At 48.8% G+C, this 18,379-nt stretch overlaps 1 protein-coding gene across 2 annotated transcripts in view; it reads right to left on the bottom strand.

Annotated features, from left to right (window-relative positions):
- RIN3 (Ras and Rab interactor 3) overlaps positions 1-18,379 on the bottom strand; it is a 174,148-nt gene that overhangs the window by 105,677 nt on the left and 50,092 nt on the right. For both annotated transcript variants that reach the window (XM_030803908.1, XM_030803909.1), the window contains exon 3: positions 4,814-4,931. In XM_030803908.1, coding sequence (XP_030659768.1) covers positions 4,814-4,931 — 118 coding nt within the window. The remainder of the gene's footprint in view (positions 1-4,813; positions 4,932-18,379) is intronic.

The raw sequence follows: 18,379 nt of genomic DNA on the forward strand, positions 1-18,379 counted from the left end.
TCATATTTTCAGCAAATTGAGCATTGGATTTTTAAAAGTTTAAAAATAGAAAGTGAGATTCGGCCACACGGCCCTGGGAGGAAGAAAGAACCCATAGAAGTAGGCTGGCCATCTCTGTCTCTGAGTGACTCGATTTGTCCCTTAGGCTTGAAAAAATTCTTTGCTTGACCAAACTTTAGTCAGACTCCTGAACCTTCTCCTAGGCCCATCTGTGCCTCCTAAAATTCAGTTTTAGCAAGAATCCTGCTTCACTGGTTTAGAAAAACCCCTCTCCCTTGATATCTGATCACTGTCAATATTTGATCAGTTTCCTTGTCCTCCACCATCCCCCCCGGTGCTGTCTGATCACCTGCCTGCCTTCAGCAAGAATCCCGTTGGGTCAGTTTCGCCAGAATCCTCCCTGCCCCTGATGTTTTCCCCTTAGTGATTTTCCATCTGCTGCCTCCCACCCTGCTCCTTGGCTATAACCCCCACCTGCCCATGCTGTATTCACAGTTGAGCCCAGTTCTATACTGAGGTCTCTTTGTCCTTATTGCAACAGTTTTGAGCAAATCCTGTTTTTACTGCTTTAACTACCATCCAGCTCTGGTTTTTCATTGGTGCGTAATGGGAAATGAGACATGAAACCAGATACAATGTTCTGGTTTCCAGGGGTGTCATTGGGTTGGAGAGACAGTGGATTGGTGATCCTGAAGGCTGGACGGGGAGGTGGGGAAGGAGTACCGTGCAAAGGACGTCGGCAGAACTTTCGGACAGTCTGCTGGTCCAGCCTGATGTGCCTTTCCTCCAAGAAGCCTTCCTGACCACCCTGCCCGTGAACAGCACTCCCTCCTCAGGCTCCTAGAGCACCGGCTGATAAGCTCAGCTCATCATAACCTCCAACCTCAGCTACTTTCCCAATGTTGCTGTGGAAATTCAAGAGCACACTCAACTCTAGGGTTTCTGAAAGTTGTAGGTAACTGGCAGGTGGCAGCCGAGTCCCTGAAAGCCTGGCTGCTCTTAGTAAGAGACAGGTCTGCATCCTCCTGGTCTCTATAATCTACTAATAGATAGGTGATGGTCCTCTCTATCTCGTGGGAGACCATAAGCACATCCAGGGGCTGTGTGACCCCAGGGGCACCTGCTAAGAAGGCCTGGCCCTGGCCAAATGAGAAGGCACTCAGGTTCTTGGAGAGCAGTGGATGCCCCAAATAGTCCTATCTCTTCTGCTGTCATCAAAGGGTGCTGTATACTTGGTCTGGGCAAACCATAACACTCTCTTCCTTCTTTGAGAACCTCACACTTTCTTCCTCGCTGGACTTCACAAGATGGAGAGGTCAATCAAGTTTGCTATATTAATGATTTGCCCCAACCCCACACTCACTGTCCTTACTACCCATGGATCAGGCTTCTAGCAGTTCAAAACCCAGGTGCTGTTCTTTTTCCTGGGTACATGGCTGGACCCAGTTTCCCTTGCAGTTAGGTGTGATCTTGTGACCAAGTTCTAGCCAATGGAATGCGGCACAGGTGACACACCCACTCCTAGGCCTTGGCAGGAAGACCCGACCACAAGCCTTCTCCATGCTCTTTCTCCCTTCCAGCCTACTGGCTTGGAGTCAGTCCTAGGAAACTGGAGGCTGAACACTGAAGGTGGCAGAGCCTCTTCTTCCACTGGGGTCCCTGTTCCTTCCCCACTGGCCAGGAATCTTGCCTGAGTGGGAAACCAGTTTCTGGGTTTAAGCCATTATGCTGGTTCTTGCAGTAGCTAGCTAATTATCCATGTTCACACGTTCCCCATAGCACACCTCTCCATCTGCCAGTCATCCTGGATGGTTACTTGCTTATCATCCCCTCCCTCCACCTGAAGTGAGCTCTGAGAGGCAGTGAACAGTGCCTGGCACAGAGTGGGCACTCCATAACTCTCTGCTGAACACATGAATGTGTGGGTTGTTTTGTTTTTGTTGTTGTTGTTGAGATGGAGTCTCACACTGTCGCCAGGCTGGAGTGCAGTGGTGCAATCTCAGCTCACTGCAACCTCCGCCTCCCAGGTTCAAGTAATTATCCTGCCTCAGCCTCCCAAGTAGCTGGAACTACAGGTGCATGCCACCACACCCAGCTAATTTTTGTATTTTTAGTAGAGACGGGGTTTCACCACGTTGGCCAGGTCAATCTCTTGACCTGATGACCCACCCGCCCTGGCCTCCCAAAGTGCTGGGATTACAGGCTTGAGCCACCGTGCCCAACGAGTTGTGTTTTATCCATTCTATGGGGCTCTGGGTCTCTGCAGAAAGACCTCCTTATAGCAGGAAAGGTAACCTGCTTCTGCATTCCTTTCCTAGTCTACTTCTAGGGCTAGAAGATTAACCTTCAATTGAACTAATATACTCACCTTCAGGACCCAGCCTGAGGCTTCTTCCTCTGACACCCTCCTGAATCCTTCCCACAGTGACCTGTATCCTCTGTGTCCCCAGCCAGAGGTCCCTTTGCAGTAATGCAAAGGCAGTAATGCTATACTGCACAACAAGTGATGTCTGTTCCCCATGCCAGTGTGTCCCCACCCTCCAACCAGACTTGGAGGCCCCTGAGGCCAGGAACTCTGTTTTCTTCATCTTTGCATCTTCCCAGTGTCAGGCACACGTTTCTTGAGAAACAAACACTTGAGAATATTTAATGAATCTTAACTGTTGTCACTCTGCTGCTAGCCGAGGGTAAAAGGCTTCCATTTACAAGAGATGGAACCATTTACAAGAGATGTAAACCAGTGCTTGGAATATTCTATAGATTCTTCTAAGAAGCTGTTTGGATCTGAATGCCTGGCATGTATACACATAGCCGTTGAAACTGCTTTTGCAAAAATTATGACGAGGAAATGATGACAATGAAAGAGATCTGACCTAATCAATTCCATCTTGCCATTAACCTCCAAACTGCCCTTGTTCATTCCTGGGCATAGGCCGAACAAACTCTGGGAGGAATTTAGTTTATTGTTTAACTTTGAAACAAAGATGGTAACAGCCTCTCCCTGAAACAAACCTCCTCCTTGCCTGGAGACCAGGCCACCTTTGTAAAACTAACAAATTAGCCACAAGATTAGAAATTATGGCTCAGGGCCAGGCACGGTGGCTCACGCCTGTAATCCCAGCACTTAGGGAGGCTGAGGAGGGTGGATCACCTGCGGTGGGGAGTTCGAGACCAGCCCGACCAACATGGAGAAACTCCATCTCTACTAAAAATACAAAAATTAGCCGGGTGTGGTGGCACATGCCTGTAATCCCAGCTACTCGGGAGGCTGAGGCAGGAGAATCGATTGAATCCAGGAGGTGGAGGTTGCAGTGAGCCAAGATCACGCTGTTGTACTTTAGCCTGGGCAACAAGAGCGAAACTCCATCTCAAAAAAAAAAAAAGAAAAGAAAAGAAAAGAAAAAAAGAAATTATGGGTCAGGAGTCATGTAGCCAGAGGCCACAAGATCACTAATGTCCCCAATTGCTCCTGTAGATAATGTTAGTATTATAAAACCTAAGATTGGTGTTTGAGGTCTGCATTCCTTCTTATGGATCAGCTGGTGCCAGCCACCCAGACCAGTAAACTGGCTCGTTTGGTCTTGTGGCCCTCACACAGAAACTGACTCAGTGCAAGAAGACAGATTCAACTCCCTGTGATTCCATCCCTGACACAACCAATCAGCATTCCCCCTCCATACCCCTCCTACCCGCCAAACTGTCTTTAAAAAACCCTAGCCTCTGAATTTTCAGGGAGGCTGATTTGAGTAATAATAAAACTCCGTCTCCTGTTTAGTTGGCTTTATGTACAACAAACTCTTTCTCTGTTGCAATTCCCATCATGAAAAATTGGGTCTATCTGGGCAGAGGGGGAGAAGTACCCAATGAGCGGTTACACCATGCGAGGAGGAGAAAGCTAGAACAGATGGGTGCCCAGCAGTCCACAAGGGCCCCAAACCTGGTGACACTGTATTATCAGAACAAATCTGCCCTAGGGAGCGGGCCCCCAAACATTTTCCCACTGAGGCCCATGCCTACTTCCAGCAGCACTATGCACACACAGGATTTTTGTCCTTCCTTTTTCTTTTTTTTTGGCCAGATCTCCCTCTGTCACCCAGGATGGAATGCAGTAGCACAATCACAGCTCACTGCAGCCTTACCCTCCCTGGTTCAAGCCAATCTTCCACCTTGGCCTCCCAAGTAGCTGGGACCACAGGTGCATGCCACAACACCTGGCTTATTTATTTTTATTTTATGTTGCCCAGGCTAGTCTCCAGATCCTAAGCTCAGGAAATCCTCTTGCCTCTGCCTTCTGAAGTGTTGGAATTGTAGGTGTGAGCCATCAAGCCTGGCCCAGATTTTTGTCTTTCAAAGTGTTTGTCCATTTGACCCTCACAAAAGCTCTGTGACTATTATGTCCACTTGACAGAAGAGAAAACTGAGGCTCAGAAAGATTAAGTGACTTGTCTGCAATCATGGATTGAGTGTGTGCTGAGCTGACACTAGGACTCAAGGGTGCAGACATTTCTTCTCCTTTTCTTCCCTTTCTCCAGCATCCCTGCATTGAGCTAACAAGAAGAAACTTCAATGTGGCCATGAGAATGCAAAGCCAACCAGCTGCGACGAGGGTGAGTGGAAATTCACACTGACTTTGGATGATGAACTGAGTTCAAAACAAGTCTGGCTAAGTAACTTCAGTGACTGAAAGCTTTTCCTCCTTCTAATTTTAAACACCATCAGTGCATACGGGAGAGTCTGTGGTTAGAAGGTGCAGCCTCTCTGCTGCTGCTGCTGCCGTGTGGTCAAAGTGAAAACAGAGAAGACGGGTACTTACTCGACTTTTCTTCCTTAATGGTGTATTCGAGCACCTCGGCCGAGCTCTCGTTCAGGGAAGGAAAGTGGACACAGAGCACCAGGTGCTTCGAGCTGCTGTCCCGGCGGACCAGGAACATCTGAAACCGAAGAAGGGGATGCAGCTCTGTGAATTAAAGATTTGGGTGAAGGTGAGGAGGACAACCATGAGACGGAAGTCATCTGGAAGGTTCCTGAAATGATGAGGCAGGCTAGGGAGATCAAGGATGCCTCAGGGACACTGGGGATTCTGCCCCAAGAGCCTTGTGTCACCTGGCCCATGTCCACATTGAGGATCCTGCATGCTCAGTTTCTCATTCGCCCACTGAGGGGTTCAATGAAGTCAACGTTTCTGTAAGGGTATTGGAGGCACAGAGTCCGTGGCGGGGGGAGGTCTTAAAATTCCTACGCCCCCGCCCCCTGAGATGCTGGTTCTGTAAGCGGGGCTGGAATTGGCTGGCTCTTATGTGAGCAGTCTTGAATCTACACTCAGAAAAGCTCTAATGTACGGGAGTCAGGTTGAATTTCAACTCTCACGCCAGCACGTATGCTCTGGGGGAGGCTGCTGGAAACGATCACAGATATTAGTCCATTCACACCTTTTTTTCCCCTGAAAAAATAAAAATAGCTAATACTTAATACAGAGCTCTCGCTGTGACAGGAGCTGTTATGACAACTCCACATATAGTAACTTGCTCCGTCCTCTCCATCACCCCATGAGTTTTATTATTATCCCCATTTTACAGATGAAGGAACTGAGGTACTCTCTGACTATAACAGGACATCCCCTCCTCGAGCTGGTGTGATGACTGACTGAGTTAATACCCGTTAGGGCTTGGCCCACAGGACACGCCCTGAAAGGTGATCCTGGCCAAGGTCTCACAGCTGTAAGGGAAGAACTGGATTCGGCCCCCAGACAGTGGTGTCAACGCTTGGGACCTCCATGCCACGAGGCCTCTGCATGCAGACCCCAAGTCCTGAGCAGGAAGACTTGCTTCTGCTGTGGGTTTATTCTCTTCTGATAAAACCATGGTTCTAGGCCGTGAGGATGCAGCTGTGCTCTAGAAACCAAACGCTAGCCGAGGTCTCACCCAGAGCCAGCATGGTCACGGACACTCGCTTCTCCTTCTCACGCTCTGAGAAATGGTTCTGCTCCAGTGAGGGTCCCGAGGGCAAGCATGGGGAGCGGGATTCTGCTGCCTTTCACAAACTCTGCTGTTTTAAAATGTCCTTTGAGTCTTGGCAGGTCTCAGCAAGCTCATCCCTCCTTTCCAGGTGACACCTTCTGGACTCTCCCCAGCCTCCTGTGGCACAGCTTCCTCAGGAAGGGGGAGGGGGCATCCCTCGATAGGGGAAGGACTTGGTGCGTGTCTTCCCCTCCCCGCTCCTGTCTTGATCCCACCCCTGGAGCTTAAGCCTCTCCCACTCCAGCCCCAAGCTTCTGGGTTAGAGTTTGGAAAACTAGGTGTCTGGCCAAGGTTGCTGAAGAAAGGCTGGGGAGCAGGGACACTGGGATATCTGAGTGTCCATTTGAACCAGAGTGACCCCCATCTTGAATAGGGGCTGGGTAAAATAAGGCTGAGACCTGCTGGGCTGCATTCCCAGGAGGTTAGCGCATTCTAAGTCACAGGATGAGATAGGAGGTGGGCACAAGATATAGGTCACAAAGACCCTGCTGATAAAACAGGACGTGGTAAAGAAGCCGGCCCAAACCCACCAAAACCAAGATGGTGACCAAAGTGACCTCTGGTCGTCCTCACTGCTCATTATGTGCTAATTATAATGCATCAGCATGCTAAAAGACACTCCCACCAGCGCCATGACAGTTTACAGATGTCATGGCAACGTCGGGAAATTACCCTATATCTAAAAAGGGGAGGACCCTTAGTTCTTGGAATTGCCCGCCCCTTTCCTGGAACACCCATGAATAATCCACCCCTTGTTTAGCAAATAATCAAGAAATAACCATAAGCATAATCAGTGGAGCATGAGTATGAGACAGTGTACCAGGATAAGCAGCCATTATTTGCTTCTTTACTTCTCTAATAAACTTGCTTTCACTTTATTCTGTGGGCTCACCCCAAATTCTTTCTTGTGTCAGATCCAAGAACCTTCTCTTGGGGTCTGGATGGGGGGCCCTTTCTGGTTACACGAGGATACGGCCCCAAGCAAGGAGGCTCCTCAGGAGCCCTCTGTCCTGACCCTGCTCTGGTGATATCCCAAATTCTGCTGCCATTGTACTGATTACTAATATTACTATATTGCTGTATCATCATAATCATTGTTATTTTATAGTTGTTATATATAATTGTTAATAAAATACTATAACCATATCAATATTATTGATTAATGGCCTCTCTAGTCTGGCCCAAACCCAAATACTAGTGCATTAGATTCTATGATCTCACTTAATTCTCCTATTAAACCTATGGGGGAGACACCATGGTTATTCCCATTTTATAGATGAGGAAACTGAGGCAGAGAGAGGCAAGTAATGCTCATAATCACAGGGTTGTAAGTGGTGGAGCTGAGACCTGAAACTCAGGACCTTCAACTCTAGATCCTGAGTGCTCAATTTTGCCTCCACTTGGCTTACAGAGGGTGGCCCTGAGGCTTAAGATCCTGGTCTCCGTGAGAGTGTATGGCCCTTCCAGAGCAGCAGCACAATGAATCATTAGTCACCAAACCGAGGCTGGAAATGAGTTTTTAGCAGCCCCTCTCCTCCAGCAGAGCAGGATGAAGAGAGAATTAGAACCAGGAGCAAAGGGGGGCGATGGAAGGGGTACTCCTGGTGATACAGGAGCTAAAAAGAAATTATTTAGGCAGATAGTGAGGGTAACAGAGTCCTCTGGTGAGCGTCCCTTTTAACAAAAAGCAGCCCCAAATCATTTCTTTTTTAACAAAGAACGGCCTGAAAACTCAAGCTGCAAACATAGACAAACAAGCTGGAAGCTTGCACGGGTGAATGCCGGCAGCTGTGCCAACAGAAAAGGGCTACCTGGAAGCCAGATATGTTTAACATGGAGGCTCCATCTTCCCTTTGTCACCACGTGTACAGTAGAAAGGCAGGCAACATGGCCAGGTAGAGAATCCATCTACATAATAAAAGATTAGGGTGGGGCTGCCAGCTTCTTTGCATGCAATGCAAATGACACACCTGTCCAGCCAATCTCTGGTACTCTATGTAAATCCGATACTGTCTCCTCAAGCTCATCTATAAAACCGCCTGCACTTCACCATGGACCGAAAGACCCGTTCAGGACCCCCTCTCTCTGCAGGAGAGGGCTTTTCTCTTTCTTTCACCTTTTAAACCTCCGCTCTTAACCTCATTCCTTGTGTGTCCGTGTCCTTTATTTCCTTGGTGTGAGGAAACAAACCTCAGGTATTACCCCAGACAAACGACGCTGCTTCACGGCGGGGGTGGGGGTGGTGCCTGCCTGGAAGGTGTTCCTGCTGGACATCGGCTTACCTCTAGATGCCTCTGCCAGGCCTGGCTCTCCGCTCAGAGGCTCAGAGACAAGCCTCGGCTCCTGCCAAATCGTCACCCTACTTGGAGCTGCAGCATCCATGAACTAGTGCATTCACCTGAAATTGAACTGACACCAGGATGTGGTGTCTTTCAAAGAAATGAGGTTGCTTTGCCTCTATGGAGGTTCAAGGTGGAGCTGCCTCCTTGGCCACTAGGCCCATGGGAACCAGCAGTGTATAAGGGAATGTGAGTGTGTGTGGTATATAGTAAGACAGAAACACATAGCCAGTCTTTGTACCCAATCCTGGCACAGAGCTTCAAAAACCCTTGGAATTTCCTGAGAGATGAGAGTGTCTTTTATTATTCATAATAAGCCCCTTTTGACCTTACCTGAGTTTCTGCTATTAAACAGGGACTCCTGGTGGGACCTTAGATTCAAGGGAGGGGCTGGCCACAGAAAGACTAAGCACCTGCTTAGAGGATTGGAACCTTCGGCGCCCCCGTGTGACCAACAGAAGGGGACTGGAGACTGAGTTCAATCACATGGCCAATGATTTAATCAATCATGCCTCTGAAATAAAACCTCTGGACTTTCTGGCTGGTGAACACACTGATGTGTTGGGAGGAAGATGCACCCAGCTTCTAGGAGTGTTAGCTACCTGGGTGTGTCACCAACCTTGGGATTTTTTGGAGCTGTCCTCACCCACTTATTTTGTTTTGACATTCTTCTAAATCTAATAACCTGATTTGTCTCCAGCTGATCCTCAGTGAGAGATGCCATCCCCTCAATATTCAAAAGTCACCCTTCTGGCCGGGCACAGTGGCTCATGCGTGTAATCCCAGCACTTTGGGAGGCCGAGGCAGGTGGATCACTTGAGGTCAGGAGTTTGAGACCAGCCTGACCAACATGGTGAAACCCCATTTCTACTAACAATACAAAAATTAGTCAGGTATAGTGGTGCATGCCCGTTATCCCATCTACCCAGGAGGCTGAGGCAGGAGAATAGCTTCAATCTGGGAGGCAGAGGTTGCAGTGAGCCAAAATTGCACTACTGTACTCCAGCCTGGGCAACACAGCAAGACTGCATCTCAAAAAAAAAAAAAAAAAAAAAAGAGCAAAAAAAAGAGTCACCTTTCTACAGGAGACCACTAGACTTCCCATCAGTGGGACATGACAGAGGCAAAGTTCTGTCCATCTCCCTTGGACCTGGCTGGATACTGCTTTCACCAACCCACGGAGCCACACTACCCGGACAGCTAGCAGAGGCCAAGACCCACAGAACCACCACCACCGCCCCTCTCTATAACTGCAGGAAGCAGTTATGAAAGACTGACCATCCATTTTCCCCAAGCAATTGGGGTCTTAGACTCTTGAAGGGAAAAGGTTACAGTAGGTAGTCAGGTATGAGCAGGGCAGGAGAGTCCCCTCCCCCACCAGGAATGTCAGGTGACCATCAGATGATGGGCAGGCGGTTATTACCTGTCTCTCTAATAATTGGTCGCAGCTGGCACGCCAGGGAAACACAGTCACCCAAGAGATAGAAAAAACCTGAAAACTGGTGATCAGCATCTTCTCGATAACATCTCACAAATTGTGTCCGTGGGCTCAAGCGTGAGCACTAAGAGGCAAAATGGCGGAGTGTAACTGGTATAGGACCTTCTTCTAGAAACACCGGACTGCTAAGGGAAGAAGGCCTCAAATGAGTATGCGCACAACTCCAGTAAACACACTGCGCATGTGGCCCCTCCCAAGTGCTGGCGGACCACTGCGCATGCGGACAGCCCGCCCCAAGGGAAGAAGCCCACTCTGAGACTCAGGGGAGAAGGGACGCAAGACCCTGGAGGCACGCTAACACAGAAAACCCTAAGTCAAAGGCCAAACCATGCACTTGATCTCTCAAGTCGCCCACCTGGCCCTCTTCCAAGTGTACTTTCCTTCCTTTTGTTCCTGCTCTAAAGCTTTATTAATAAACTTTCACTCCTGCTCTAAAACTTGCCTCGGTCTCTCACTCTGCCTTATGCCCCCTTGGTCAAATTCTTTCTTCTGAGGAGGCAAGAACTGAGGATGCTGCAGACCCGTCTGGACTCCCCCTGCGAATAGGAGGAGAGGTGATGGGGACTCTGTGGCTGCCCCGCCCCAGACCTCACCCTATGTGCCTTTTCCATTTGGTGGTTCCTGTGCTGTATCTTTTATATAAAACTGTAATTGGAAGTATAACACTTTGTGAGTCTTTGAGTTGTCCTATCGGATTATCAAACCTGAATGGGGATCATGGGAACTCCTGAATTTGAAGCCAAGTTGGACAGAAGTGCAGGTTGCCTGGGAAGCCCACTTGTGGCTGGCATCTGACGGAGGAACAGCCCGTGGAGTCTGCACTAACTCTGGCTAGTGTCCAAATTGTTGGACACCCAGCTGGTGTCAGAAAATTGTGAGTGAGTGTGTGTGTGTGAGTGTGGGTGAGTGTTGTGAAATTAAATTCAAACTTAAAATAATTGGGACTTAAAGCTGTTGGAACTTCAAATTATTTAGAGCCTTGAGGGGAATGTGGCTTTGTAGCCTGAGTAACACTGCCTGCAACTGCAACTTCTGCAGCTGATTTCTTGTAAATGTTGAAGACCAAACAGCAGCAGAGATACGACCCCCTCAGAACACTCCCCTTCTTATGGAGTATTAAAAGAAAAACCTTAGACCAATTAATTTCACAGCATTTAATTTAGCAAAGAATGATTCACAAATCGGGCAACTCCTGAACCAGAATAGGTTCAGAGATACTCTAATATAGCCATGTAGTGGAAGATTTATGGACAGTAAAAGGAAAGTAATGGGCAAAAACTGGAAGTGAGGTACAGAAACAGCTGGATTGGTTACAGCTCGGCATTTGCCTTATTTGAACACCGTTGGACCAGTTGGCCACCTTTGACTGGCCAAGACTCAGTGATCGCCACAGGAGTATTTTACAGTCTGTTTACACCTCCAGTTAGGTTACAGTTCACTATGTCCAGAAAAACCTTTAGACAGAACTTCAAATACGTAAGAAGGCAGCGTTAGGCTAAACTTAATTTAACAGGAGTAATAAAGTAATCTTCCTAGGTTGTAGCAATCTGTAACCAATGAAATCACTGGGGCATGCAGTGGTCTCATATGGAAAATGTCATCCTGCTAAAACTTCTCTGTCTCTGCCTGTATAAGTAAAACCTTAACTTCACCTTCAACACTGGCCTTGTTCATTTGGAGTCGGTGTCTCCCGGGTGGCTACCCTCAAGGTGCTTTATGGTAAAATAAACTCCATAATTAATCACATTTTCTGAATGTCACTTCTTTTTCTTTTTTTGAGAGAGTCTCACTTTGTCGCTGAGGCTGGAGTGCAATGGTGTGATCTCAGCTCACTGCAACCTCTGCCTCCAGAGTTCAAGTGATTCGCCCGCCTCAGCCTTCCAAGTAGCTTGGACTACAGGTGCGTGCTACCATGCCTGGCTAATTTTTGTATTTTTGTGGAGACGGGGCTTCATCATATTGGCCAGGCTGGTCTCCAGCTCCTGATCTCAAGTGATCCGCCCACCTTGGCCTCCCAAAGTGCTGGGATTACAGGTGTGAGCCACCGCGCCTGGCCTGAATGTCATTAGTTAAGGTGGACAGTGTGTGTGAGTGTGTGTGTGTGTGTGTGTGTGTGTGTGTATCTGCCACGAGGGAACTCTGGGGTGCCCCCAGGGCCTTTCTGCTGAGCAGGACATGGAAAGAAAGGCAGAGCAGGAGCCAGTGGTGCCCCTGGGAAGGCAAACTTTGACCCCTGACCCCGAGGCCAGGACGGAAGCTGAGGCTGGAGCCCTCCTAAATTGCAACCAAACTGCAGATTTCTGTCCACACTGGGAAAGTGCTCTTTTTGTGGTGTATGTGCAGGGGACACACACCCAGGTCACTGGTTAGAAGCACAGGCACATGGCAGGGCTGCCCCATCTTTAGGTACCAGAGATGGCACAGGAAGGAAGGGCGATGTTTTTCAAACTGCAGGTCATGACCCATTAGTGCGAATGCTACCCAAAATTTCTTTTTCCAGAAAGAAACTAAAGAAAATAAAATAGAAGACCCTTGCCTATAGTAAGGGTAGACTTCTTGTTGGAGGGTGCAGGTCTACACGGGCCAGGGTCACAGTACAACATATATATTTTTACTCTACTGATGGTTACTTTCTCCCCTTACTATTTTGATGCCCCTAGTCCCCACTGATCTCTCCCTAGGGTGACTGGCATGACAAATCCTGGTTGCTGGATTCAACTAGGCTGTCCTTCGATGCTGCTCTGCATTGAATCGGCTCTTTCACACCCAGCCCATAGCTATTTCTAGGTTTTCTCACTTTGTTCAGACATGGACCCTGTTCTCCATCCTCACATTCCAAGAGAGAAAGAAAAAAAAAAGGCAGGAGCTCTCAGAGGGAGATGCTCCAGCTGGGGACAGGCCCACAAACTGCATTTCTTTCTGGGCTCTCAGACACCCCTGAGCAGCCAGTTACCAGCCCTGGGACCCTGGGTGATTGTGTGGTTTCTCTGAGCCTCCGTGTTCTTGTCCGTAAATGGGGGGTGGCAACACCTGCCACCACCCAGCAGAAACAAAAAATGAAACCAAGGCCCTGCCTGTCTCGTTGGAAGATGAATGGAGAAGCTGCAGAGGAAAGCACCCAACAGGACGCTCACTGAGGACCATGCTCCACTCACCCCACCCGCAGCTGGTTTTGTGCTTCTGTCTCCTGGTCTCAGGCTCCACCTAGATCTGGGGGTCTGTCCACCATGTGTGTTTACTGTGAAAGAGAATCAGAAGGGATTGCCTGACCCCAGAAGAGATGAAACTTACAGATCCAGGGCAAGAGGAGGCAATGCAAGATTATAAACTAAAGAGAGAGTGGTTCAAGTCCACAGTATGGAGGCAGAAGTTAAAACAGCAGCTGGCGTGTGCACACTGGGCCAGGCGCCTTACAGGCACCAGGACTGGTATCACTCAGTCCTCCCCAGAGCCACACAGTGGCAACTGCCAGAGCAGGACTAGGGCCAGGCATTCCCACCACATGGTGAAGCATCTCGCTCCTCTCTTGCTATTGGGCTGTGTTAACTACACAGCGTGTCGACAGGGCTGGAAAGTCCCCGAGTTGGACTCTGCCAGCTCCCCAGTTCTGAACCCATCACCCACCCTTTCAGCATGGCCAAAGGGCTCTCATGTGGCTCTTGTCTTTTGACTGACAACCATGATAAGGCACTGGCCTGGGGCAGAGGAGGCTGGAGGCTGTGAGTTCACGATGGAGAGTGGGGCAGGGAGGGACTCTGAGTTTGGCGTGGCTCCAGGAGTCCTCTGACATTTCCTGCCCAGGTGGCCATGGGTGAGGGTGACACTGACAGGTACCTGCTGTGGGCAGAGCCCAGGTCAGTGGTCTGCCCTGGCCAACTGGAATAAGAGGGTCTGTTCTGTTCCTCTCTGGGGAGGTTTAGCTGCTGAGCTAGTCATGGAGACCCTTCTAGAAGGTATTCACAGACAGCACCTCAAAAACAGCATCACTGTGCCGCAGTGATGCCTGAAGAACATTTTAGATTATGGTAAATTATCTCGGCTTAAACCTGGCAGAGTTTGGCCCAAGTCAGTGTCAGGCAGCAGCCATCTTCATGAGTTGTTTATATCCACATCGCCCCCCTGCCCACTCCCTGATTGGGTGTTCCCAGGTCATACTCCAAGGGGATGTTGCCCATGATGGCTGTTACAGCTGAGTACATGGTGGGGTGGAGGGCCGAAGGACCACCCAGAGCCCCTTCTCCAACACCTTTGGGGTTTCCATGTGAAAAGTCTCACAGCCCACCTTACTTCTCCCTTTCTGCCCCCTGCAGCCAGCTGTTTAGAGACACAGTGAAACACAAATACTACCTCTGCCCCTCACCAGCTGTGGGCAAGTTACTTTTATTTCTTGGGGTCTCAATGTCCTCATCTGAACATGAGGACAATAATATCCATCATTCAGGGTTGCTGTGAGAATTGCTGATCATGTATATAAAATGCCTGGCACAGAAAATGTACTTAATAACTTATAATCCTAATTATTAATTATTATTATGATAGATTGCTCTCATTTACTGATCCAAGTCACATGCTATGATTTTAAGTGCCTAATATCATTAGACAAATAAATGACAACTATTAATGGGATTATTACTATGCTTGCAGCTGGACCAAAGAGACAGGAAAAAGGACTCAAAGAGCATTCATCTCCACAGTAGATTAAAAAGAGCCACAAAGTCTTTGCTGCTCCCCCTATCAAGAGATGGAGTCTATTTTCACCTCCTGGTGAAAACAGCATGGCCTTGGGACTGGCATTGACCAAAAAAAAAAAAAATGCAGCAGAAGAGGCTTGGACTTCAAGAGGCATGCAGCTTCCATGTCACCCTTTGGACCATGCTGTCATGTAAAGAAGCCTGAGCTAGCCAGCTGGAGTTGTGTGGCCTAGCCAACAGCCAGCACCCACCACAAGACACATGAGTGAGGCCATCATAGACCATCCCCCTCTAGTCAAGCTGCCAGATGATTGCAGCTGCATGACTGACCCCAGAGAAGACCAATAGAAGAACCACTCAGCTGAACCCAGCCCAAATTGCTGAGCCATAGAATTGTGACTGTTGTAAGCCACTGAATATTGGGTTGGTTTGTTATGTAAAGTAGGTAATGGTAGAGCCATGAGGTATACGGACATGGGGCCTCCACCTTTGGGTATCTCCCTACTCTCTTCCATCAGGCATTGCTGACGAATACGCATAGCTCAGTGGGAAAGTTTCAAAGCCAGTGATGTGGTCCAGCCCCTCACTCTACAGCCAAAGAAACCCAGAGAAGCAAAATGACCTCCTGAGGTCACATCACTTGTTAGTGTCAGAGCCAGAACAAGAATGCAAGACACGTGACCTCCAGGCCATGTTTGTGACCACTACAATACATAGCCTCTAGCCCAACCAACTCACTGGTGTTAAATAAGCATATACTCCATGCCAGGCACCAAGCTAGGGATTTTAGATACCTGCAACAGCTCCTTCCCTGAGGTTCTGAATATCACACCCTCTATGTATATGAGAAAATAGTGTGAGGTGCAGGTTGGTAAGGAGACAGGAAAGGGGACGGGCATTCAAGCGGCAGGTCCAGAGTATTGGGCCTTGAACCCTTTCATGTAAGACCTTCTGCCTGCATGCTCTGGAGCCAAACTTTCCAAGTTTAGTCCTTAGTTAGCCACTTGGAGCTATCTGAGCTCTCTGGGCGGCTTCTTTTTCTGTGAAATGGGGTCATAATAGTCCCTGCCTGTGATACTTACTGAGTTAGCTCCCCAAGAACCAGTCCCCTCTCCCCTTCCTTGCTAACAGACCCTGATTCTGGCTCCGGTGGCAACGTGCCCTGACTCAGGAGATGTGTCACATTTGGTCAGAGCCGATCTTGACCATCCTGCTCTCCTTGGCCATTCACCCCCTTTCCTAGCCTTCGTCACATCACGGGTGGTCAATAAAGCATTTGGAACAACATGTGTTCCCTAACAATAATGCAGAGCCTAGGAGGAGAAAGCCATTTGCCTGTGGCCTCCTGCCTTTGAATGGGTGAGGTGTCTGGAGCTGCAGCTGCCATTTTGCAACCAGGAGGTGAGAAACCTGAGAACTAAAAGCCAACACCTTGAAGATGGAGGAATAGAAAGGTAGAGAGAAGCCCGGGCGGAGTAGTGAGGGAACACAGTGGGAACTGAAGGCATCAAAGAGCTGCTAAACTAGCTCTGGACCCCAACTTCCAGACTTCCCACTAGATGAACAATAGCATCCTTATGGCTCAAGCTACCATAGCCGGGCTTGCTGTTACTTGAAGTTGAATGCATTCACCACCAACCCAGTGCCTCAAAGGATCACTGAAAAGCCTGCACAGGTGGTATCAGCAGAGTGCCTGCTACATAGTAAGCCGTCAATATGTGGTACTTCTGTCAGAGGTGATCCATCTTGACTTTCTTACAGCTCCAGAGCAACTTTCTTACAGCTCAAGAGCAGCTCCATCTTGAATAGGGGCTGGGGCAGCTGAGACCAGCTGGGCCGCATTCCCAGGACGTTAGGCATTCTTAATCACAGGATGAGACAGGAGGTCAGCACAAGATACAGGTCACAAAGACCCTGCTGATAAAACAAGATGTGGTAAAGAAGCCAGCCCAAACCCACCAAAACCAAGATGGCAATGAAAGTGGCCTCTGGTCATCCTCACTGCTCATTATGTGCTAATCATAATGCATTAGCAAGCTAAAAGACACGCCCACCAGCACCACGACAGTTTACAAATGCCATGGCAGTCCAGAAGTTACCCTATATAGTCTAAAAAGGGGGAAAACCCTTAGCTCCAGGAAATGCCTACCCCTTTCCCAGAAAACTCATGAATAATCCACCCCTTGTTTGATCAAGAAATAACTCTAAGCATATTCATTCGAGCAGCCCATGCTGCTGCTGTGCCCATGGAGAAGCTATTCTTTATCCCCTTACTTTCCTGATAAACTTGCTTTCACTTTACTCTTTGGACTTGGCCCTAATTCTTTCTTGCCTGAGGTCCAAGAACTCTTTCTTAGGGTCTGGCTTGGGACCCCTTTCTGGTAACACTTCCTTCCCTAGACCCCCTCTACCTGCTTCCTGGCCCTAAGAACGAATGTCACAAAGCCCCTAGCATTCCTGATGTCAGTGTTCATGGATGGCTACATGAATCAAAAGGGCAACAGGGCAGGACATGGGGCACCCTGGACAGGGAAAGGCATCCTGATGGGCAGCTCCAGACTTCAGGGCTCAACCTCGATGGGAAGATTAGCCAGGCAGAGCAGATGAGCCAGGTGGAGCAGTGAGGGAACACAGGGAGACAAGTGCCGGTGCTGGGGCCACCTTTGTCCACCTCCAGGAAACTCACAGAGGGCTGCCAGGGGCTCCTACAAACAGAGCAGTTCACATTCATGCCCACGGTAGGGCCCTCCATCTGCCACTGCTCCTGAAAGCCTTCCCTGATTAGCCACTAACAAAGTTTGCTAGGCCCAGTGTCCTTACTCAACCTCTCTCCTCTCTGGGAACAAGCCTGGTCTGGTGCCTTGCTGAGTCAGCTGTTCCTTCGTGTGTGTGTGTGTGTGTGTGTGTGTGTGTGTGTGTGTGTGTGTGTGTGTGTGTTTCCTCCATTTTTCATCCCTCATTGCATTGCATTAGGGACCCTCAGAAAGCAGAAAAATCCTCCTCCATCAATTGTACAAACTGCTGGGCTCTTGCCACTGTGAGAGTCCGATTTTCTTTGAAGATTTAGGATTCCCCCAAGCAACCCCCCACCAAAAAAACAGCGGGCAGTGGTAAGAACACTGGGCTGGGGGTCAGACACTTATGTCCTTCCTAGTTCTGACATTGGTTTGCTCTGTGTCCTTAAGCAAGTCACTTCCCCTTTCTGAACTGGCTTTTTCCAGTCTATAGCAAGGGAAGTAGGCTGAACAATTCCAGGACTCCTTTCTTCTAGAAGATACTCTTCTAGCCTCAGTGCCCTGAGGGTCTTTCCCACTCCCTAAGAGGCTTGCAAGAGGGTGAGTTTCATGGTAAATTAACGCAATCCAGGAAATGGTACCGCCAGTCTTCAGACCCTCTTCCTGTCTATCTTCAGCCAGGGTGAGTTTTGGAAAGACCAACTTATTTCACTAACAGCTGGGACAGAATATGCTTAGGGAGAGAATTATGCAGCCACCACACTCCCCTCCTCCTCTCCAAGTAAATACATCTGGATTTTTATCCAAAGCTAAATGCACCATAAGGGGTTTTGTTTTTACTATTCATTTTTGGCCTGGACAATTCAGAACTATCTGCTTTTCCACTTCTGTTATTTTAGGATTATTTTCCAGCTGCTTAGGGAAAATTTCCAATCATGCCCATTAGGGCAGAAACAGAAGTGTCTGGCTCTTCTGAGAGGCTACGTCCACAGGGGCTGTGCCTGCAGAGGCTGGCAGTCCAGTGGCTGGGGCCCATCCTGGACAAAGGTCCTCATATTCCTCAGTCCTGACTCTGACAGAGCTTAGGGGTGTGTGTGTG

The sequence above is a fragment of the Nomascus leucogenys genome, chromosome 22a (assembly GCF_006542625.1).
Source record: "Nomascus leucogenys isolate Asia chromosome 22a, Asia_NLE_v1, whole genome shotgun sequence".
NCBI classification, from domain to species: Eukaryota; Metazoa; Chordata; class Mammalia; order Primates; family Hylobatidae; genus Nomascus; species Nomascus leucogenys.